Raw genomic sequence first — 24,055 nt, forward strand, 5'->3', positions numbered from 1 at the left:
AAGCCAGAGACAGAGATGTGTCAACTTGTTTGTTCCGTACCTTGCCTTGGCCAAGTTTTTACCATAATAATATTGCATAACAAACCACGCTAAAACTCAGCAACTTGAGACAGCAGCCATTTATTCTTTCAAATACATCTAAGGGGTTGGCTTGTTTGTGTCAGGCTTGGCCCTAGGCCACAGTTTGGTCCAAGTCTGCTTCACCTCCTGCCCCTCTTTGGACTAATAGGCTACCCAGCATAAGCTGTTAGCATGCTAAGACAGCTGAGGAAGGGGCGAGACCAGCCCTGCAAGCACACAGCAAGCCTTTAATTACACTGGCTAAAAAACAATCACATGGCCAAGTCTTACAGGGAAACATGCTCCCTGTGACAAAGAGTAGCAAAGAGCATGGGTGCAGAGTGCAGGGGAGGGTGAAGAGTTGTAGTGGTCAGACAGCCTCTGGTGTCTGAAACAGATGGACAGTAATGAGAAGAGATACAGGAATTCTCGCGGAGTTTCCAATTTTCATGGCTGCATAAGTACGTGAAGAGAATGTGCACTCTTGTGTACACTTCTGCTTCTGGGCAAGGAGTTTGCGTCAGAGATGAGCTTTGCTATGATTGGAACTTACACCATTTGATGGGGATTTTGGGTCACCAAACTGCTGTGTGGTGACCTCTGGCTTCTTAGCTTGAGTTTGGGCTGATGAGGTGCAGTGTTGCTTACGGTTCCTCCACTTCGTTTGTATCTGGCTCTGCAAGGGGACCTGTGTTTCTTCACATGGTGTCATCAGCAGTAACGTGTTATCTGGGATCCCAGAAGTGACTTTGTGAAGCAGTGTCATCAGGCTCAGGAGTCATGGAAAGAGATACTCAAATGCTGCCCCAGTGGGATTCTCCCCTTTCTGCTCTGAGTCCAGGAGATTCAGTCCTTCATGCTCCCAGTGTTGAAGGAAAAGCCCCGTCATTGTATATCCTCTCAGGAGTCATGTCTCCTAAACCAGGAATGTGACCATTCTCCATGGTCTGACTGACACACAGTGTTGGATTTGTCCAAATCTAGCATGAAGTGTCATTCACTTTTTGATGGGTTCTTATGTGGTCAGGCCCCATAACTGATGGTGGATGATGTAGAAAAGGGGCTTCTGAGGCATTGCCTGCATCTGCGAGGGATTCCTCCCACTCTGGAAAGGAGATGGAATCACTTTCTCGCGTGGAGGTGCAGAGGAAGCATGTCTAAGTGTAGGCCATTCCTTCTGAAACCATGCAGAAGCCCGCGTGCTGTCGTTCACACCTCCCTGGCTTTCTTTCGCCTCATCTCTTACCACACTGTCTCTCTGATTTCTTGTACGAGTCGTGGCTTTGTATTCTTTGGATGAGCCTTCCTCACAGTTGGGAGTTTCTACACAGTGAAAGGTGGATGCTTGCCTTGGGTGCAGGGAGCTCCTGGGCTGCAGAGTCCCGGCATGTCACTGGGAAAGGCCCTTGGTTCTCTGCTCAGTGTGTGGCAAGGCCTGGGGACTTCCAGAGTCCAGTACTACTCTGTAGTCCTGTGAGGACACCAGCAGCCCTCAGGCTGGCCACCCTCCTTTTCCACAGGCTAGCTGTGAGGTGGCGCTCCTAAGAGCCGGGTGGAGGCGTAACTGGGGCCTCTCTGGCTTCGTCCTCCTGATCTGATTCCTGAACATTTATTTTTACACTTGCTCCTCACCGCTTCAATTCTCAGTAAGAATTTGAGGGTTCATTAGGTAGAACCGCTCACCATTAGAACTCCTATAACCCAGTCATCCTCAAGGCTTTGCCTTAATTATAAATGTTGTTAGAATCATGGAAAGTCTAACCAAAAAGTTTGCATGGAGGAAAATAAAGGTGAAAAAATGAAAGTGGACCTTTCTTGGCTAATACAAGAAAAGTTATGCTGTAAAATGATCCACCCTCAACCCTCACAGCGATTCCCTTGGGAATATAAGCAAAAAAAAATTTTTTTTTAATGTGATGAAACCACATTATGATAGAGCTACAGTTAGACTCTCTACCAAAATTATCATATGAGCTTCCTAGCTGTCATTAAACAAACCACGCAGTAGAGTTTAATGTGTAGTTATGCCTCAGGAAGGAGAAGCCCCCAGGAAATATGACAAAGGAGACTCCATTTCCCTAGAAGCAAGATTATCAGAAAGCTAAAATTCTATAGTCCGTTTCCACAGAAGGGCACACAAAGATGGAAGAAATTACTCTTGTTTTCTAAATGGTTTTCAGAATATTTTATAAGACTAATATGATGTAATTTAACTTCACTAATTCTTAGAAATTACTCATAATTTTCTACAATAAGAACTGATCTCTAAAATGTTTGACCTTAATGATTTTTGCAGGGGGGGATAACTCCTATTGAATTTTTAGCTTCCTCTCTATTTGCATGTCTTCAGTATGTCATTGATATTGCATGTATGATAAATAAATGGCTGATCACAAAAGCCACATTAACAGTAGCACCCCATTCCCCAACTGTTCTTGATAGAACATGAACATATACATGGTTGGCTGTAGCAGCCAGTGTAGAAAGTGGCAGAGCTGCTCAAAGGCTGTGTCCTCCTGGACAAGTCACTTTATTCTCTGACTCTTATTCTCCTCATCTTTATAATGCTCTGCTTTTCGTTCACAAGAAAGTTGCAAGATCCAAATAAGGTAAGATATGAAAGCTTATCACCAGCTCACAGGGCTGAACGTAGCAAGGATGCTGGGTTAATTCCCCATGTAAACTTCGCGCTTGCTCTGTGAACACGACGGTGGGGGTCAAGGAACTGGGTGCTTGTCGTGGTAGTATAGTCAGCTAGCTGGGTGAACCTGGAGCCAGTGTGCTCTCTGGGTCTCAGGCTCCTTGGCCTTAGAAAGGGAATGGGCCCAGGCAACCTCCAGAGGCCTTTCCAGCAGGAATGTTCTACCCTGAGCTCTGTCATCTGTGGTCCTCTTCCTGGAAATATCTAACAACACAGACTTTTCCTCCTACAACAAAACCAATTATGAAGTGAAATCAGGTTAGAATGATCTTCGTGGCCACGTTGAGAACTTTGGGGCTCAAGGCCATGAGGCTGAATCAAGTGTTGTAAGGCTTTCCTCCAGCCCCTTAAGCCTCCTTCCTTCCGGAGCCCATATTGCCTCTGATTTCTGGTATCTGCTGCCATCTGCTGGTTAGCTTCTGTAAGAACAGTTGAAAACTAGGGAAGTGAGAGAACACCTGGATACAGTGATTAGGTCACCCTGAGTCACAGGTAAACATGTGCCATGGGGGTGGGAGGCGCTCACACCAGAGGCAAGTTGCTGTGGGGAAAATATTTGAAGTTTATTGCTCTCTATTGCTACCTCTGATTTGAAAATTGCAAAGTGCACTGTTGGCCAAGTTCTGATAGTTTCCTTCTGGGATGTGTTTGCTCTTCCAGCTCTCTGAGTCCTCCTCCTCTTGTTCCTCCATCCATTCCATGGACACAAATTCCTCAGGGATGTCATCCTTAATCAACCCCCTCTCCTCCCCTCCATCCTGCAACAACAACCCTAAGATCCACAAGCGCTCCGTCTCCGTGACATCCATTACCTCCACAGTGCTGCCTCCTGTTTACAACCAACAGAACGAAGACACCTGCATAATCCGCATCAGTATAGAAGACAACAATGGCAACATGTACAAGAGCATCATGGTAAGGAGATGGGGTTTCTGTCTGTGCGGTCGCCCCAGAGGACACCCCTAAATGAGTGCGATATTCCCACATCTGTACATTCACACAGAATGATTGTGTCCAAATGCCAACTTCTCCCTGGGTGTGGATGAGTGGTATATTTCCATCAAGTATGTATACCAACAGTGCACACAGGATAAAGTTTTTACATCTAAAAATTATTCATCCAGTTCAGTGCCATCCTTTTCAAAATTTTCAGTTTGGGTGACTTATGGCTATATTCCAGGGAAGATGCCCTGGGTTCCTACCTTCTTGGAAGTTGTCTTGCATCAGGGTTTATAATTGAGTCAATGTGCATTCTTAGTCTTGTGCTTCCTGGTGAACTTTTTCTTCCTTTAGTCATCAGGATCAAACCTGATGTTACTAAAGTAGATGATCAAGCTGGAGATACAGTTTTAAGTTTCTTATAAAAACTGCCTTTTCCTTAGGATAGTTAAAAAATGCTTTTAATAATGCCCATCTTTTTGGAGTACACACAGAGCTTCCCATGGTAGGTGCGTGAAGTCTACTATGTTATTACAGAACTCCTTGCAGATAGGGCCTCTCGGGTCTTGAAAGTCAGATTCTCCTTTGCAGCAGAATCCCATAGCTAATTCCACACCTCCCTCCCCACTCACCTCTGTGAGGACCCAGTGAGCAAATGCAAGCTGAGATCTGCCTGTGACACAGGGGTGTGGAGGCGCTGTCCTTTAACATTCCAGAGAAAAATCTTTGCTAAGACATTCCTCAAATCAACAAAGTAGTTACTGAACATTTGCTGAGTATATTAGTCATGGGACCAGGCTTTGAGATAGGAACAAGAATGAGATATTTCTGTCTTTGAGGATAATAAAAAAGGTTATCATAAAAAAGGGGAGATCATGAAACATTATTCAGAATATGCTAAATGCTCTAGCAGAGGCCAGATTAGATTGGACAGGGTCTTGTGGCCCACACAAAGGAGTTTGTGTTCATCCTACAGGCGGTGGGCTCTCATTGAAGGCTTTTTAGTAGTCAGACTTGTTCATCAGCAAAGCAGCTGCCCTTGGGGGACCTGTTGCTAGAGAGTGGGGGGGACTAGGAAAGGAGTGGGTAGGAGGTGAGATGGGCTTGGATGACAGTCATATGGCGGATACATAAGGAAGGCTTCTTAGGAGATGTTATGTAGCTTCCAGTTACTCTGGGGGGATGTGGGACGGGCGATGAGGGTCTGGCCAGGCATCTTGGTGTAGTGTGGCTTTGTCAAGTGAGATGCAGACTACTGGAGAACCAGGCTTGGGAGGGCATCTGAGTCAGAGCACCAGGAGGACCAGGCATTGCCTGATGGACAGTCAGAGGCAGGGGTGGTAGGAGGCCGGTGCTGAGATGAGTACTAGGAGTGGTCCAGCCACCAGGGTGGACATAGTCATGTGGGAGTGAGCGAGGGTAGGATGGGGCACAGCTTGACTGGGAGTGAGGGAAGGGCTTGTAAAAGAGCCTCAGAAGGCCAGAGAACCTCCGGGAAGCAAGGGCCTTTGTTAGGTTGCATTTTCAGCATGGCCTGCTCACATGGCTTCTCTTACTCGTGCCGCCCAGAGAGAAGTCATTTCCCCCCTCTAATTCTACAGTGTCTCTAAATTATAGCATGGATTTGTACACCTAGAAGTTACACTTGGGACATGCCCATGAGTGTGTACACTGCCCTGTCTGGGGACATCTGTGAGCGGCTGAGATTTTTCTAGTTCTTCTGCTAGGAGTCTTGAACTGCTGGGCTGAGTTTGGGGAGATGATTCATGGATCATCCAGATTGCTCTTCTCAGCACAGGTGCTGCCTTTGGAATTTTGCACCTCTGTCACCCGCCCTATGGCTGTTTATGTGACACAAGGTGGTGCCCCTCATCTTCATAAGCTTGCCACCTGCCTCTCAGGCCCATTCTGGACAGGTGGCATGACATGTCACACTAGTGGTCTCCTTCTCACAGTTAGCCTGAAGAGAGTCTTTGCTCCATGGGAATTCCCTTTATCAATGTGTTATACTTGACCAGAGGGTAGAAATAATTTAATCCAGGTTTGGCCTGGAGTAGCAAGTCTCAAACTTTTTGGTCCCAGGACCTGTTTAGAACCTAAAAAATGATTAAATATTCCAAAGAGCTTCAGGCTAATACAGGTTGTATGTATTAATATTTACCATATTAAATATTAAAACAAAATTTTAAAATATTTTCATTTATTTAAAATAACAACAACACTTTTCACATTCATGCAAATGATATTTTTAATGAACAATATCTATTTTTTCCAAAAATGGTTGAGTAAAAGAGAAACATTGTTTTACTTAACAATCTTCTTCTGGAAAGTTTGCTGAGATGTATTGTTTGGTTTGTAGTATATGATGAAAATCCAGCTACACAGGTTTGGATTTGGAATAGGGAGGAGCATTTTAATGCTTTTTCAGATAATTATAGATATGCCTCTTCATGAGTCAAGAGTTAATAAACTTAGTAATTTTTACTGTTTTATCAAGGACATTTGTAAATGAAATAGCTTTCTTTTGCTTTTGTTTTTTTGCTCCTAATATGTGGTGTTGAGAACACAGTGGCTGCTGGTCTGCTCAGGTAGCCCTCTCTACTGATCTGTGCTAAGGTGCCAACATTTCATCCCTGTCATTGCTCTACAATAACAATACAAATTGTCAACCTGAGTGAAAAGACAAACAGTATCTTAGTATTATTATGAAAATGATTTCATGAATTCCCTCCAGGATCTCAGGAACTCTGGGGCCATAGAGTCCCCACTGAGAACTGCTGGCCTGTAAAGAAGGTAGGAGAAGCCACAGTTCAACCCTCAGTTAAACTGTTAATGCTCAGTGACCATGGAGAAGTGTCTTCTTTTAAAATATATATATATATATATATATATATATATATATATATATATATTTATTTTTTAGTTGTAGTCGGGCACAATACCTTTATTTTATTTATTTTTATGTGGTGCTGAGAATCTCGGATGTGCTAAACAAGCAGTCTACACCTGAGCCACAACCCCAGGCCAAGAAGTGTCTTCTACCACCAGAACGCTCTCAGTGACATTTCCGTCCATTTGGTAATCCCAGAGATTTCCTGAGATCTCTTAATGCAGTGTTTATGGTTTCAGGAATGTGCATGAAAGTGATACTGAAGCCTCATGCACTAACTGAGCCACCAGCCACATGTGGCAATTGAGCATTCGAAATGGGCTAAGTCCAAACTGAGATGAGCTGTGAGTATAAAATACATCCCAGGGTTTGAGGACTTGGTACAAAAAAAAAAGAATTATAATATCTCATTAATAATTTTTCTATTGATTTTATATTGACAATAACAGTTTGAATGCATTGGGTTAAATAAAATATATTAAAATTAATTTTGTGGGCTGGCATTGTAGTTTAATGGTAGAACACTTGCCTAGCACATATAAGGCCCTGGGTTTTATCTCCAGTGCTATAAAAGCAATATTTTAGAGAAAAAATTATTTGTTTTAATTAGTTATACATGACAGTAGACTGCATTTATGCACTTTGATATATATAAATGGGATACAGTTTCTCATTTTTCTGACTTACATGTTGTAGAATCATATTGGTCATGCAGTCACACGTATACATAAACCAATAATGTCTGTTTCGTTCTACTACCCTTCCTATCCCACATTCCCTCTCTCCCCTCCCTTGAGTTCCCTCCACCTAATCTAAGGTAACTCTATTCTTCTCTAGTGCCCTACCCTCCTTATTGTGAATTAGCATTCAGCCTTTGATTTTTTGGGATTGGCTTATTTCACTTAGCATATTCTCCAACTGATGAAGGAGCAGAGATGTAATTTTTTAAATTTTATTTTTCAAAAACTTTTTAGATGTATCTGCTAAACATTTAATGGACACATGGCTCACATCATATATCTGTTGGCAGGATTGGTTCAATATAATAGCATATGGCCGCATGACTGAGCTAATAGTTACTGTAACCATTAATTTTCCTCAGGAGCTTCTAGGTACAAAGTACTAAAATCCCAAGGACAGCCTTTGGCCTCCTTCAATTTGTAGCCTGGCTTTATGCTTAAATAGAAGGCTGGAGCCTAATATTCACCCCCAGGTGGTGTCCTTAAGCTTCATGCTGTTAGTTCGGTTTGACCTAGTTTGGAAAGAATTTCCTTCGAACTATTGAAAAATTATTTTCCTTCTGAAGAATTTCCTGTGCACCTATTTTCCTTTTGCAAATGGTATACCAGACATTTTGGTAATAGACAAGTGAACAAGATCTTTATTGCTTACAAGGACCCATTGTAATGCATGTTGTTTATTGAATCACAAACACCAGCTGCTGCCCTGAGTAGGGGGAGGCATCTAGGCACTGCCATCCTCGGGTCACACTGGCAGAGTGTCTTGGAGGAGATTAGACTGTGTGTGTGTGTGTGTGTGTGTGTTTGTGTGTGTGTGTGTGTGTGTGTGTGTGTATGTGTTTCTCTGCAGTCCTCTTACCTCCTGGTGAGAACAGTTTTTTGTTTTAAGCAAGAATAACTGAGTTTTCCTTACTTCTTTCACGTATAAAGAAATCACTTGAGGTATGGAGCATAAGTCAGCCCTCCAGTATGGCCCTGCAATGGCTAACTGGGGCAGAGATGAAGAGAAAATCAGACTTGTGCTTTTAAGACAGTTAGAAGCTGATTTTTATTGAAACATAATTTACATATAATTTTACATACAGATCTTAAGAGTTCAGTTCTTTGAGTTTTAATAACTATATATGTTGCATAACCACCACTCCAAATCTAAATTGAGAACATTGCCATCCCCCTAAAATTCCCTATGCCTCTTCCAACTGGTCCTCCTTAAACCTTGAGGTTAGTTTCTAATACCACCAACACAGGAGTTTTCATTCCTTTTTTTTTTTTTTTGAAAGAATAGATTCCAGTAATGTGTCATCTTTTGGGCCTGGCTTCTGAGATTCATCCACATTTTTGCACAAGCCGCTTCTTGGTTCCTTCTGTTGTGAATATGCTACAGTTTCTTCATGCTATCTCCTGTTCTCTGTTGATGCAGATTCAGGTTGATTCTAGTTTGGGACTAGTCTAAATAAATCTGCTATGAATATGTGTGTATGTGTCCTTTTTTGGACATTTGCTTTCATTCCTCTTGGTAAATACGTAGGAGTGGGATTACATAGGGTCACTTGTGCTTTCTGGAATGTGGCAGAACTGTAGCCATCTTGTTGTAACTGGTCCCATAGCAGCAGCTCAACACACAAGGCTCATCTTGGTCCAGCACTGATAGTGCGTTACATTTTCACGACCCCTCCGTGGATATACTCTTTCATTGTAACCTTGACTGGTGTGGGGGCAACAGGCAGTGCAGGTGTTCTCCCATTTTAATGTTCTTATATCACTGTTCTCATGCCAAGAGTCCCTTCTTCCCAGAGAGGACTGTACAACACAAGACAGCAAGAATGAGAGTGTCAGGAGAGTGCTCCCAGGAAGCATGGAGCTGCTTTACAAAAATTCCTTGTCTTTGCAGTTGACAAGCCAAGATAAAACCCCTGCTGTGATCCAGAGAGCAATGCTGAAGCACAACCTGGACTCAGACCCAGCCGAGGAGTATGAGCTGGTGCAGGTCATCTCAGAGGACAAAGGTGGGCACATGCTCCTCTTGTTGCAGCATATCATATTGGTCTCCAGTTGGTGGAGGCAGAAGGAGATCTTTTTTTTTTTAAATTGGAACTTAGGGGTGTTTTGTATATCGTGCAGGGGTGAACAGCAGGGTGAACATCATGCTGTCATCTCCGTTGGAGAATTGAGCATCTCAAGCAGCTTCGCCCAACCCCCACCCCCAACTCTTGTTTATCCTTTATATATGTATATATATACACATGTATATACACACACACATGTATATATGCATATACATATATACACATATATTTTATAAGTTGTTTATGGACCTTTATTTTATTTATTTTTTTATATGCAATGCTGAGGATTGAACCCAGTGCCTCACACATGCTAGGCAAGTGCTCTACCACTGAGCCACAGCCCCAACCCTGTCCTGCACTCCTGCTAAGAATTCCTCCTGCCCATTCTTTGTATTTTTCTTATGAGCATTTTTCTCAGGAAAGCTCTCTCTGTCAGGAGGTGGGGAGTAGGTAGAGGTAGTCTGTTGGGTTTTTGCAGATGGTCACATGCCTCCTTTACCCAGTAATGTGTTTCTCAGTAGTGTGTGAACCTGAAAGTTGGCGGTTCGTATAAGAATTTCTCATTATTTCACTCAGTCACCTCTGGATGTATCTATTTGCTAATTTGAATTGGGATAGTTTCTTGAGAAAAGAGGACAGGCTGGTTAATAACTCCTCTGTCAAGGCACGGGGAGTGACTCGGCCAGAACAAGTCTCTTTCAGTGTAGGGCAGCCGCACACATAGTCAGTGAGGCCAGCTCTGTCTGCTGACACAGCCAACAGTGCTGCTGTGTCTTAATGGAGGGCTCTGTTCATCCGCAAGGAAGGCTCTCCCCAGAAAGGAAGAGCAGAGTCGTACAAGTGGGGGGTGAGCAGAGGGAACAGCTGTTCACACCATTTTGACCAGCAAATCACCCAGGGCTCTCTCTCGGGCTCAGAGGGGAAGGGCTAAAACTAAACTAGTGGCTTTTCCAGGAGATGAAAAGCAACAGTCTCTGAGAAACTCCTTCAACTACCTCTTGGAGGTTTTGTCATTCCTTCAGTTGAGCCTCAGTGTGGGGCAAAACTTCCTTAGTTATAACTTTTTAGTGCAGTTGCAGTTAAGATTCTAAGCCCAGAATTTGTCTCTGGGATTTTGCCATATGTCCCACAACAACGCCTGGTGAGAGTAGTGGTTCTGAAGACCCAGGAGCCCTGAGGTGCAGCCAGGACCCACCTGCGACCACCAGCTGTGTGGTCTCAGACAAGCCCTTGACCTCCACAGGCCATTGGCTATAACCAATTAAATGTCTATAATACCCTCTGATTCCTCATGCATTGTGGGCGATACTGAAGATTATAGAAAAGAATGTTCCTGAAGGTATGCCGAGGAAATGCTAAGGGTGGGCAGGAGCCCAGGAATACTTTGGGGGGGTTTGCTTTATGGCACAACTGTGCACATAATGTACCATGGTCACCTAGAGGCTGTTGGCATCAGTCTTGCTGGGGGGTCTCAGCTAGAGAGTTTTCTTGAGGCTCCTTCAGTCCTGTTCTGTGAGTCACCTCCCCACTCCAATGCCACAAAGCTAAACGTGCACATTTTCTGTTTTTATTCTGTTTGAAGTTTTTTTTTTTAAAAGAAACCTGTTACGCCTGAGTGTTAAAATACTACAAATCATCTCTTAAAAATAAAAATGAAAATAACTTTGCTTTGATAATTTCATATCACACTCAGAGCAATCCTTGTTCAGAAATTGCAGATAACTGGTTGAGATTTGCTGAAGTCAGAAATGGTTTAGATGTTAGCAGATAGGCACTGCTTCACATGGGTGTTTCTTTAATATGAAAATGCAGACTCTGGACAAAGCAGTGATGCAAGTAGAATAACTGGGCCAATGTGGGGTTACTTTAAAAAGATGTTTTGTATTCCAAGTGAAGCATTTTGGAAAATGCTATAGATTTTCTGTTTGTTCTCATGTCATTGGGTTCCTTTAATCTTAGTGAAAATCTGCTTTTCCGTTTGAAAAATGGACCGCCAGAAGAAGGACAGCCGAGTTCTGGTTCCAGTCCTGCTGCCCCCTAGCTGTGGTCCTGGGAATCACAACTTCTCTTGGCTTCTGCTTCTGTTAATTTAATTTAACCTTAAATTCATGGTAGCGGGTATCTTAAACCTTAGTTGCTCTTAGTTTTTTGGAAGGGGATTGAGATGTTGTTGGGACCATTTTTGTGGGTAGTGGTCACATTCCAAGAACTAAGGGCCCTCATCCCATTCCTGTGTCTGGGCAAGATTTATCCCTGCCGCTGTCATGGCCTGTTATGGGCCCCTACATAAGCTGACTGCCTTCACTTTCCTTTTGTTTTTCAGAACTTGTGATCCCAGACTCAGCAAATGTCTTCTATGCCATGAACAGCCAAGTGAACTTTGACTTCATTTTACGCAAAAAGAACCCCATAGAAGAACAGGTGAAACTGCGCAGCCGGACGAGCCTGACTTTGCCTAGGACAGCTAAACGGGGCTGCTGGAGCAACAGACACAGCAAGATCACCCTCTGAAAGGGGCACACGTGGCCCTTCGCTTGCCACAGGCCGAGCAGGGCTGAGGAAGGCTATGGTGATTGCAATGACCATCCAGTGTTAGAGGATCATTGGTGACATCAGCAGATATTTATTGAGCTCTTAAGGTGTGCAGAGCACTATGTGGGGAGATTGGACATGACTTGACAAGAAAAGGATGAACGAGTCACTGATTTTCTTTGACCTATTTGAAGCTGAAATACAAAATTATCCACATGTGTAAATATATATATATATACACATATATTTAGTGTGTATGTGTGTATATATATGTAGATATATAAGAGGGACTTTATGGGATATTCTGGACTATGGAAAACAAATTTGCACAATGACCTAAGAAATTGAGGTCACTTTTTACAGGGAAATAGAAGAAACCAAGAACCGAAACTCCTACCTTCTGAGTTACCAGGGTCAACCCTAGGAATGCAGATTGTCCTTTGTGCCAGTATTACCTGAAGTCTGGGCTTAATTTTGGTAAAGGGAGAGGATTTCTTTCTCAATCAAGTGCCACCAGATAAAACAGTTGCAGGGGGCTGGAACTGCCACAGGCTGAATGAAATGCCACTTTGGGAAGGGTTTGGATGAGTCAGTGGCCTCCTACCTCTGCCTGCATCTGCCACTTTCTGCTCCCCAGGAGGGCAAGGAGGGACTCCAGAGGCCCCTGTGCCCCACTGGTCGCCATCACAACACCTCTAGAGTCAACATGAGCCCAGTTTGATTTCTGGAAACCCTGTTGTGTTTGTTTTCTCTCCTAAAGAACATATCACAGTCATTGTTGCACAGATAGCCATGTTTTTCAGTAACTTATCAGCCAGGAAAGAAAGCGCAAAAGAATGATGACCTGTTTGGATGGACCCTTACCTGTCTTGGAATGCCACTACTTCCTTGCCTTTTCTGATCGCCGTTTGCATGTAAAATTGTCTGGAGTCCTTTGCCATCTGGATCCTAGTACCTCTATTATGTGCAATTTGTTCCTCAGGTGTAGACATTTCTACTGCGATTGATTTCATTTAATCATTTTGAACCTGTGAAAGATTCCTGAACAGCAATTACCCTGTTAATAGCCCGTTGAAGATGATCCCTGCTGATAACAGCATCTATTTTGCTTATTAACTTTTATAGCATTCCTGTGCCTAGTCATGGGGAAAGAAATGGGACTGCATATATTATCTCAGTCCTTTCTCAAAGAGGTACATTTGTCCAGATGGAATTGACAATGCTGTTTTTTCAGGCCCCATACTGGCTACAACAGTGTCACATTAAAGTGACATTTTTGTCTCTAGTAACACCATCATGGTCTCCCTTCCAAATCTGAGCTATGCTGGGGTTTGAACTAAAAAGCCATATGTGGGAAGTTGATATGTGTGAGAAGCACTTTCAGATTATCTTTTTTTAAGAAAAAAAATTTCCCAAAATACCAGTTTTTATTCCAAAAATAAAAAGAATGAACCCAGAATATGAAGTGCAGATTGTAACATGGATCTTTTTTTAAAAAATTCTAATCCTGTTACAGCTCCCAAAGGTTGTGTGGGATTGATGTTATGTAAATAGACATGAATTCTACAAGAAACACCCGAACAAGTTCAGAGATTTGTGGTGACGGACCAAAGAATGAGCCAGAAAGTCCTCAGATTTCCTTGGTCTTTCTAGGAGATTGGACTGTGCATTGTAAAGATCGACTGGGTTTCAACTAGTCGAGAAAGCACTTTCTTCTGTTTGTGAGCCTCCAATTTATGCTTTTGTGAGGGGAGGAGAGAGGGTCAGGGTCGCAGCCATCATGGAGACTGAAGTAAATGTAGCCCCAGCCTGGTGCAAAGGTCAAAAAGAAAATGTAGAACCATTGGCCTGGTCTAGGGTGTGGCTACCAAGACATACATGTTGTGTCCATGTGCTCGCCCTGTGTGTTTATACTGTACATGTAGAGCCTAGATTTATATACTGCAATGTAAAAAAAAAAAGTATATATATATATATTTACCTTTTTTAAAAGATAATGGAAATTCCAAAGTAGATAAAACATGGCCTCATTTATTTAATGCTACTTTAACTGTCTTAGTTTGCTTCCTGGTGGACAGCCGGGCAATGCTGTCAGCTGCTCGCATGCTTGTCTCTCTGCATTTCCATCATCTGTTTACCTTTTGGTTAAACTAATAAACTGGTTTGGGACTTGGTTGGCATATGCTCCCAGACCCGAAGGGATTGTATCTGGAGTGTTAATCAGGAGGGTTCTGGGTTCCAGATAAGTCAATAAGCCTTTTGGAAGCCCACTCAGAGTCAGGTGAAAAGCTGAGGGAAAGCCAGTTAGAGGGGGTCCTCTCCACCAGCATGTGTCATGAGCATTTGGGGGCAAGAATGATGTCCTTAGGAAACTTCCTTCAGAGAGGGTGCTTTGCCAGATTGTTAGTCACTCAGTGGGGACACCTTTTATAAAATCCAACTTGGATGTAGATCTGAGGTAGTACTTTGTGTTCCTCCTGACAGCCTTTCCCAGCTCCACAATGGCTACCATCTGGATGATCTTGAAACCTTCCACAGTCGTCCAAAAGCCAGGAGGCCCTCTAGAAGGAGGAAAGTTCTTCCCAAAGGGCATGTAGTCTAAGTCCAGTCAACAGCCACATGATATCATCATTTATCTCATTATTTCCAAGTGTTTCTCAGCATTATTATTTTCCAACAGATTACTAAATGGACCCAAGTTATATATTTAGGGGACCCTTAACAGATTTTTGGAACAGCCCAAGTAAGTTTCTTAAAATAGGAAATTCATTCTAGAAAACTAATTTCCTAGTTTTGTTCTTATCTAGAAACTGGGCTTGGTGACTTTTTGCCTGAGTGATACTGTCTTTAGATTTCTTCTTTTGGAGCATTTTCACATTCTTCATGCCACATGGGCATTCAGGAGGCATACAGTGTTGCTCATGTGCCCTGACTTTGGTAGCATCGAGGCATTCCCTGACACCAAATCTTTTTCTACAGATTCCTAAAATTCCACCATGAAAAGTTATTTGCCCTGTGTTTTTTCATTGCTTTTTCCCCTAGAATCTTTCCTAGAATGAAATACCTCAGGGAAGGATATATTAGTCTAGGCTAGATGAGATGGAAGCAAGCAACCAAGAAAACTCAGTAACTTAAACCAGTTTTATTTTTTCATCTATGTGACAGTATAATGCAAATCACACAAGTCTCTCTAATGGCTTTCCTCTAGTCGCCCATGGATCTAGCCAGCTTCTGCCTTGCCACTCTACCATCTTGTTTTTTTTCCTTCATGTGTTACTGATGGTAAAAAAAAAAGAGTGTGAACTTGAAAGTGTTCTGACTGCCTTAGATCAAAATGATGCATGTCACCCCCAGTCACAATCCATTGGCCAACCTGCAGGCCTTGGTCTAAGTGCAGGGGAGCTGGGAAAGGTAGGCCATGTGGAGCAGCTGCTGAGCACTGCTGTCTCGACCACAGAGAGGCCACCCATCAGAAACAGTGTTTGGAGAGATGGCAGTAAGGGCTTGAGATGGGACTGTACGGAGCAAAGGAAGAGTTAAAGAAGAAAGATGTTCTAGAAGCCTGGAAAGTTCAATAAGAGTCAATCAAATTTAGATTTGATTTTAGACTTTAGATTCAGAATTTGGAAACTATTGTTGGGTCTGGTTTCTCAACATCTCTACTGAGGAGCCTGTGTCAAAGCAATTCATTCATTCAACAGATTGAGGACTCCAATGTATGCAATTCTTCCTTAAACCTTAAAATCATGTAGTCACTACCCACATGTGACATATATGAAGCTGAGGCCCAGAACACTTATATTGTCCAGAGTTAGGGCAGGATCTCTGCACTGTCAAAACCCACTCTGAGCTTGTCACACTGGGCTGGCACTGAGTGAAACAGGCTTTCTGACCTATGCTCCCCCATGGCCTAACGGAGCTGGGGGGAATGCCAGGATCCCTGGACCCCATCCCCAGCCTTCCAGTCATGTGAGCTCATACAGCTGACCTTAGTTAGATGGGCATTTTTATGGTTCTTAAAGTCTCTAGAGAACACTCGCTGTGAGCCAGAGCACTGCTGCCTGCTTTCCTAAGCACTATCCATGGCATAGTTGAGAAATCCATTAAGGTTAGGATTACTGAGTTACCTCCCCAGCTAGCATCTGAAACCATTTCTGAGCCATGGACTCTGCTGTCTCATGGCGGTTGGGACAGGTGGTGAGCTGGGAAAAATCATCAGCTGAATGAAGAGTTTGCCAGGAGAGCCAGCTCTAGGACACCCACCCAGTTGCTGTCAACTGGGGACCCCAGAAGGACTTCCCAGGACCCATTTCATCCCCTCACTGTTTACACCCAAGCTCCATGTGCTATCTAGGTCCAGAATGAAAGGGGTGTGAGTACCTCAAAGTTAAAAGAAACAGGACAATGAACAGTGAGTGATACTCAAACTGTTTCTGATTTGCTCCTGCTGTTAAAAATAAAGAAGAAAAAAGAAAAAATCAAGGAGCCCATTTTGAAATGGGAGAAACATTCCAAATGAGATGCGAGCTTTTCACGGACATCTCTTTTGGATCCTTGAGTATGCAATAACCAGCAGCTAAACCTCCCCAAAATGTCAATTGAGAATGTGGAATATGATCTGCTGAATAAGAAATGTATGGTATGTCATAGGTGGGAAGCACATAGAGGTGGAGCTACCAGCTCCTCTATGTATCAGGCTCTGTGTGTGTGTGTGTGTGTGTGTGTGTGTGTGTGTGTGTGTGTGTGTGTACGCCCGCGTGCGTGTAGAGAAAGAAGGGTGGGGGGGATTGTGATTGAAACATTAGCTGTTAAAAAACAAAACTGACTATCCACTAGAAACTTTGAGGTGGCTGCACTGTGGCGTGGTGGGATCTGACTGCCTAGAGATTCAGATAGTGGGCCACTGACCACCTTAGGCAAGTTACATTAGCCATTTCCTTATCTGAAAGCTATCAATAATAGCTTCTACCCTGAGGCTCATATAGTATTAAATGGCAGTGCCCAAAGACAAAGCAGTTTTCACTTTGGCTCATGATGCAAGAGTTAGATGCTGTTGTTCCCGTGAATGTGCTGGCTTCCCAGAAGCTGTGTCCTCAAGCCCTGGGCCCCCTGCCTGGATGAGCAGCCAGGCCCGTCCAGATGTGACAGGAAAGTCTTGGAGAGGGGCTTCAGTGTGGAACAGCACCCTGGGAAACTCTCAGCCTGCTGCTGCTTTGGGGAAAGACTGACTCATAGAATTGGACAATGTCCAGGGCTCCTGCCAGAGAGGCTTGAGAGAGAGGATTGAGAGAGAGGCGTGTGGGTCCAGAGGCTTCACAGAGTGGGTACAGAGCGGGAGGTTGATGGGAGGAGGCCCTGAGCGGGTGCCTCTGGGAACCAGAGGTACGTGTCGGGCTCAGAGCCAGTGGGGACTCTTATCAGGAACCCACCTTGAGGGATGCTCTTTGCAGTCAGTGGGGGATGTTTCTCTCAACAGAAGGGGCACTCCTGGGTCTGTCTTCTCTCAGTCCAGCCCCCCTCAACTTTCCTGCAGGAAGGAGCTCTGGGCTCCAAAGCCCCCATCCAAGGTGGCTCAGACTAAACTGTGGAGAGGAGCGGCCATGGGCATGGGGCACTGGACACCGCATGCCTTTGTGAATGGTTCAGTCTTTCTCACTGTTACGAGTTTAAAGGGATAAAGTAGTCACTTTAAGGACTAGGCTGTCACCACTTCCTTTTAGTCCCCTCCTATCACTCCTTTCCCCTTTCGTTCTTCTTTTTTGGCCTGTGGGCCAGATCAAGGCCTCCAGCGACTGGCCTGAATTTCTCTCTCACCCCCTGTCCTTGAACTTGTCTCCTGGACTGCGCTCTGGGCAGCGGAACTTTACTGTGTATGTGCTGCTCTGGAAGCTGCCTCTTCCTCCTCCTGCCACCCTGTCCCCTTGCTCTCAGCTCTGGGCGGGTTCCTCTGCTGTCCCCCGTCCCCACAGTGCATGCTGGTGTTTCACAGCAGCTCTTAAAACCCTTCAGCTCACGCCATCATCGCTGGGGCCACTCAGCCCCCGTCTGGGGGTCTCCTTCAAATTTTTAAGTCCCTCTTGGGAAGGGACATGTTGTCACTGACTCTTAGATTCGAAGTTTGTCTACAAAACCGAGGGAGGGCTGCCCACTCTACCCTGAAAATCAAGTTCTCCCAAGAGCAAGAATCTGGCTGTCCCCAGAACAGGGAAGGCCCAGAGGAGCCCCTGGATCCATGAGGGCTCCAAAGCAGGTGCTCCACAGGCCGGGGCTGCTCAGATGTGGAATTTTATTAAAATGCCCATCACCAAGGAAGCAAGCAGAAGAAACTACCGGAAGGGCCATAAAAATAAACTCAGGAAAGGCTGGGGATATAGCTCAGTTGGTAGAGTGTTTGCCTCGCACCACAAAAATAAAACCCAAAACCAGCAAATGAAAAATAAAGAGAATCCGATCCACAGAGACGGCTCTTTATCTCTCCACCCCTCTACGGGGTAGATGAGAGGATGGCTTGGGGCTGGGAAGCAGCGCAGCTGGTGGGGCAGGAACAACTCAAGCAAAGACCATCTCAAACTTCAACGCCTCCTTGAGAGAAAGCAAAAAGGAAAAGAAGCAAATGCCAAGGGCACAGGTGGCCATTCTCCTGGCCCACAACAAATTTTAACAAGCTGTCCATCCACCCCTTGCCCTGAATCCCATTCAATGTCTAAATCCTAAGAATGTCATCCAAATTCCTCTTGTTCTGTGCTTGTCCTATGAGATGCCATTTTCAAGGTAATCTTCTGTAACATACAGTACTCAACCAGCCTCTTCCCTTCTCCAAGTGGGCAACAAAAAGCCCAGGCCGACTTCTCCTGCTCGCCCCAGCTGCCCCACAGCAGCGGCTTGCAGGGGGCCCTCGCGCCCCTCTCCTCCCACCCCCACCCCACCACACTGATCAGAAACATGTCTGGGGGCAGCAGGTTCTTGTTTAGTTAATAAACACCACCAGACATCATAATCTGGGCATGCTGATGATTTCTAAGGCCGCCTACTCCCGATTATCTGACTCTGTCACCACGGGAAGGAAGCCACCTTCATGTTACCAGAACTGGTTGGAGGGACTCCTTCCAACCATACATGAAAAACCATGAGACTCCCTAGTTTGCATTCAAATGAGAACATTTCTTATTTTAGGTACCAACAGTTTCCTAGAAAATTCTGCATTTTTTTGTCAGGAAAGTAACCAAACCTAGAATTCCCAAGAAACAACAGCTTCTGTAATTAGGATCAAAGAGCCCACAAGGGGAGGGAGCCACCTGACCTCACCCTTGCTCCCATCTGTCTCGAATCCCCACACATCCCTAAGTCCTCTGTCCTTTTGAGTCTCCCGTCACCCCAGAGGGTTCTTTTCACAGTCTTGCCTTTGCTGTGCCTAGAAAGCACCCCATCCCCACACCCACTTTATCCTCAGGCCCACCCCATGACCACACCCATCCCCATCCCCACGCCCACCCCATGACCACACCCATCCCCATCCCCACGCCCACCCCATGACCACACCCATCCCCATCCCCACGCCCACCCCATGACCACACCCATCCCCATCCCCACGCCCACCCCATGACGACACCCACTCTATCTTCAGGCCCACCCCATCCCCACACCCACTCTATCCTCAGGCCCACCCCATGACCACACCCACCCTGTCCCCAGGCCCAGTCCTCCTTCCTCTTCTGAACTTCCATTTGTTCTTCAAACCCAGTGCAAATCTCACCCCCTAGCAGAGCAGCCCTGGCTGAACTTCTCAGCAGAACCAGGTTCCCCTCAGGGTCACAGTGCCCAGCACAGTCCTGAAAAAAGACAAGGCTCACACATGGTTTTTGAAACTGTAGGAAGCTGGATTTGAACTCCAAGGACTCACCCATCAGACCAACTGACAGTGGGGAAATGTTCCCTATTAAAACAACACAGAACTCAAGCTAACATGGAGCTCCTTTTTTGTTTGTTTTTGTTTTTGTGTCTTAGGAAAAAGTTCCTTGGCCTGTACAAGCATCTCAGTAGCTTTCTGTGATTGGATAGACTGCCTATTAGGACACAGATACATGAAGGGCACTTCCCTCAACACCCTCCACAGGGGGCTTCTGTTTCTCTGTTCCCTGGAATTCTCTTCAGTGTGCACACCAGAACCCACCAGCCCACGACCACACCCCCTTCACAGGAGGGCAGTAGCCACCCTTTCTCAGTTGCCATGGGGATCACACAGCAGCGATGGTCTCTGGCCTCCGTTGTCCATGGTCCAGTGCAGACCCAGTGCTCCCAGCAGTGTTGGCCCATGACCAGTGTTTGAGGAACCCATGAACCATTATAACTTTAAGCTAAGTTTTTTGGTTTTAATTTTTCACCAAGAGTTCCAGAAGGCAAATAGTTCATCACTCCCCCACCCTGAAATAGCACAGCAAGACAGACAAAAGCAGGGTGCTGGGATGTCAGCTCCTTCTTTAGGATTTCTAAAGCAGACCCAAGTGGCCCCAATGCAAGGCCATGTGTGGGTCCTCTGCCAAGTGCAGGTGCTCAGACCACAGACAGCAGCAGCAACACTGCTCAGGTGGGACTTGTCCATCCAGAAGACCCCACCTTGGATCCAAGAGGAACCCAGACAGGGTTGATCTAAACTCCAGAGGGAGAGAGCAGGTGCCAGGGGCAGAAGCAAAGGCCTCTGTATTGAGGTCTCACGTGAAAGCCAACAGCAAATGCCTTGGTTTGTGACTAGAAAGGAGGGAGGACACACACTGAGGTCAAAGCACCTCTGGATTGCTGAAGAGAGGATTTTCCCCAGAAATGCTAGATCTGCAGTTTACAATGTGGACAAGAAAAGAAGGTTGCTTGGGATTCAGACCTGAGCAGAGAGAAGCAAAGACTGGGCTTACCGGGCCAGAACTTTATTCACAGTACAACAGTCTTAGACAAAAATTCTAAAATTTAAATCCAACATCTTTGACAAATGAGAATTCTTAAGCCCATCAGACCAGCTGATGGGGGGAAATGTTCCCTATTAAACAGAACAACACTGAACTCAATCTTCTCCCACTCCCAATGCCCCAGCCGCCCACCCCAGAAGAGAAAATCATTAAAGCCAGACACACTCGCACACACTCGTCTATGCAAACAAAACACCAAAGACCCATGGAAGCCTTAGGAATCGCCTAAGGATTTGTCACTAGCCCCCCGGATGCTCTTCCTACTTTTCTAGAAAAGAAGAGCCAAGCCCTGACAGCTGTCCGAGCAGGAGAGACTGGAGTGGGGACCAGACTCCTCTTCTCAGCCCCGTGGCTTCTTATTCAGTGGAGAAGAATATCAAGAGTAAGGCAGGAGGGAAGGTGATGGTGGAGGATGTCCTAGGTGTCCTAGGATGACAGACGGTACAGCTGGACGGTCGTGAGTCCAACTCTGAATGTCACATGCCATCAGTTATGGAGGCAGCAGAATGGAGTTTCAGGGACATCTTTTGAGAAAGGTTGTCTACCTGGAATTTTGGCTCTGAGAGCTTCGCTGGCCGTTGGCCTAAATCTGCTGTCCAGTTCATCATTTCTAATCAACGTCTCTCTCCGAATGTGGAGAATAATTTGCTTCTCAATGGTTAGAATACCCCGGCATCAGGCCTCCCGGCAAGAGACAGGCTGCTCAGGAGACTCAGATGGTTGAGCCAATGTGTCTACGCTGGCCACTCCCAGGGGCGCAATGAAAGCTCGAAACATCTGTTTCTCTGCCTCATCCTACAATGTTTTCCCCACATTTTGTAAAATAAATAATTCAAAACATAATGAAAAATCCAGGCAAGGACAATTGCTGGCCTGAAAATGTGCTCTGTCTCTCAACAGTGATTCATGAAACTCACCACCTGCAGCTCGTTCCCAAGCTAAGGGGTGGAGCTCAGGGTGTAAGGTGCTAGCTACAGCCACACGGGAAACCCGGGACAGGGCAGGAACACCCCAGTTCCCCCCACATATATTACATTTATCTTTATAAATATAGCTTCTTGACCTAAGTGGCCGCAACAGCTAAGGCCAAAGGTTGAGGTTTACCTTCCTCAAATGTCTACCAAGTTATATCCACATGGCAAACTGGGAATTCCAGTCGCCATTGATGGTCAAGGACCATGTCCCAGACAGACCCAATCACCCATCGCTACTGCATAATGAGGATGAGAATGTTAAAAATTCACTTTGTAATAAAGCTCATGACAGCATTTCTTTAAATAAAAGCCAGATTAATATGATTTTAAATGGTTTGATTTCCTCACTCAAAGGAAAAAAAAACTTATTACGTACACAAATTTTCAAAGTCATATTTCTTGATGAACTTACACTAATAAATGTAGTTTAGTTGACTTGGAGTTTTCAAGGTCACATCTATTACATAAAATGGACAGTCCAGACCATGAATGAGGTCTAGCTGGTTTGGCTGTTTTGACTGCCCATTTAATGATGTGACAACTTGGTGATCCCATCTGAGCCACCCCTGTCGTGGGCAGCAGTATCGTATGACTACTGAGCAGAATTGGGCACCTGAACTGAAGTGTAGCTTGGCAGTTCCCATAAAACCTATCTTGTAGCCATCCTAGGGAATTTGGGGTTAATTTCCTTATTCCTCTCCACTTTCAGAAATAAATTCATTTTGATCAATTACAGGGATGACTTTGGTTTAGATGAACTGTGATCACTAAAAAAAATAAAAATAAAAAAAGTTGGATAGCACTTTAGAAAAACCAAACAGTGATGGACCCACGGGTGTCACACTCCCTGGGAGATTTCATAGCTCGTCCCTCGAAGGCACATTGTCCACAGAAGTTGGTGATGGCAGAGCCTCTGTGTTTTTGGCATTGCTGTGGATATGACCCTGCTTCCGGGACTTCCAGGAATGTGTCCTGTCCCAGTCGGTGGCCACGGTCTCGTTGTCCCAGATGGTCGAGGTCTCTGTGTCACTCAGATACCCCGGCTGGCCTGTGTAGTGTGTGGGGTAGATAAGCAAGGGTTCTGCGGAGAAGGCTTTCAGGTCTCTGGATTCATAATACTCCTTGTACTCAGCTCTGAAAACAAGAGATACACAGGTACATGAGGGGGTAGAAAACTTAGGGAATAGGGGAAAGAATAGGGGGCCCTTGCTAGTCATCTCTGAAACTACTAGGATTCATTTCATTATTTTTTTTTTAAATTGTGTTATTGTGGAAAACCTTGGGCTCCAAACACAATCCAGATTTCTTGAAAGCTTTCAGAAAATCTACACAAGCAAGCAAAAGGGTCAGGATATTTCTGTTGGAGTCATTTAAAGGAAGAGTTTCAGATCTTATTCTGAAAGTTAAACATTAGGCTCTGTTGGACTTTAATGATAAATAAACATAACCATTTTACAAAAAATGCCCAGTTCCAGGGTTAAGACACCTGAGATCCAGACAGCAGCGACAGGTAAGTGACGTGGTGAAGGCTTGGGTACATGCCAGCTAGGCTTTGCATTTGAGCTTCTTACAGCTGCTATTACAGCTGCCTTCAAGTCTAAAGTAGAGGGACAACTTGACCCCCTCCCAGGGCTCCTGTGCAGGTGACATGAGTTGACATTGGAACAGCTCCTTGGTCTGCAGTGCAGTGTTAATTGAGTAAGGATTGATGTCCCTTCTGTTTCTAGCCAGGGGACACAGGTCAAGTCAGTCTCATATGCTAGATAAAAGAGTGAGGGGCTCCATTCTTTGGAGTGGATGGGAGACAAAGTGAACAGGATGCAGTCTGGGAAATTTCAAAAGCTAAAATGAAGCCATCTAGTTGGAGATCACCCAGCAGCAGAGAAAGAGCCAAAGTCAGAGACTGGTCTTCTGCTCCGTTCCTCAATTTAATAACCATCCATGGAGCCAGTTTTATGTGTAGTATTTAGGCTAAGCTCTAAGGATGCAGATATGAGTGTTCTCAAAGGATTCACTGCTTATTTAGGAGACGACAGGTAAACCACCATCTGCCACATTTTCTGATCAGTGCTAGGTCAGAGTAAGCGCCTGGGCTGTGGGAATTCTGAGCATCACACCACCTTCTTCCATGGACACCCTACTCAGATGCCACCTCCACACCCCTGGACTTCTCACACACCTCTGTGACTTCAAAAA

General features: G+C 45.0%; 2 protein-coding genes across 9 annotated transcripts in view; one reads left to right on the forward strand and one right to left on the reverse strand.

Moving 5' to 3' along the window:
• Rgl1 (ral guanine nucleotide dissociation stimulator like 1) overlaps nt 1–14,130 on the forward strand; it is a 238,894-nt gene extending 224,764 nt beyond the window's left edge. For all 5 annotated transcript variants that reach the window (XM_040277558.2, XM_040277560.2, XM_040277559.2 and 2 more), the window contains 3 exons: nt 3,422–3,676; nt 9,222–9,336; nt 11,720–14,130. In XM_040277558.2, the coding sequence (XP_040133492.1) occupies nt 3,422–3,676; nt 9,222–9,336; nt 11,720–11,907 (558 nt within the window). In that variant the 3' untranslated portion in view covers nt 11,908–14,130. The remainder of the gene's footprint in view (nt 1–3,421; nt 3,677–9,221; nt 9,337–11,719) is intronic.
• A 6,700-nt stretch (nt 14,131–20,830) lies between these two features.
• Colgalt2 (collagen beta(1-O)galactosyltransferase 2) overlaps nt 20,831–24,055 on the reverse strand; it is a 94,280-nt gene continuing 91,055 nt past the window's right edge. For all 4 annotated transcript variants that reach the window (XM_078022468.1, XM_078022467.1, XM_005319700.5 and 1 more), the window contains one exon: nt 20,831–22,993. In XM_078022468.1, coding sequence (XP_077878594.1) covers nt 22,717–22,993 — 277 coding nt within the window. In that variant the 3' untranslated portion in view covers nt 20,831–22,716. The remainder of the gene's footprint in view (nt 22,994–24,055) is intronic.

The sequence above is a fragment of the Ictidomys tridecemlineatus genome, chromosome 10 (assembly GCF_052094955.1).
Source record: "Ictidomys tridecemlineatus isolate mIctTri1 chromosome 10, mIctTri1.hap1, whole genome shotgun sequence".
Lineage (NCBI taxonomy): Eukaryota > Metazoa > Chordata > Mammalia > Rodentia > Sciuridae > Ictidomys > Ictidomys tridecemlineatus.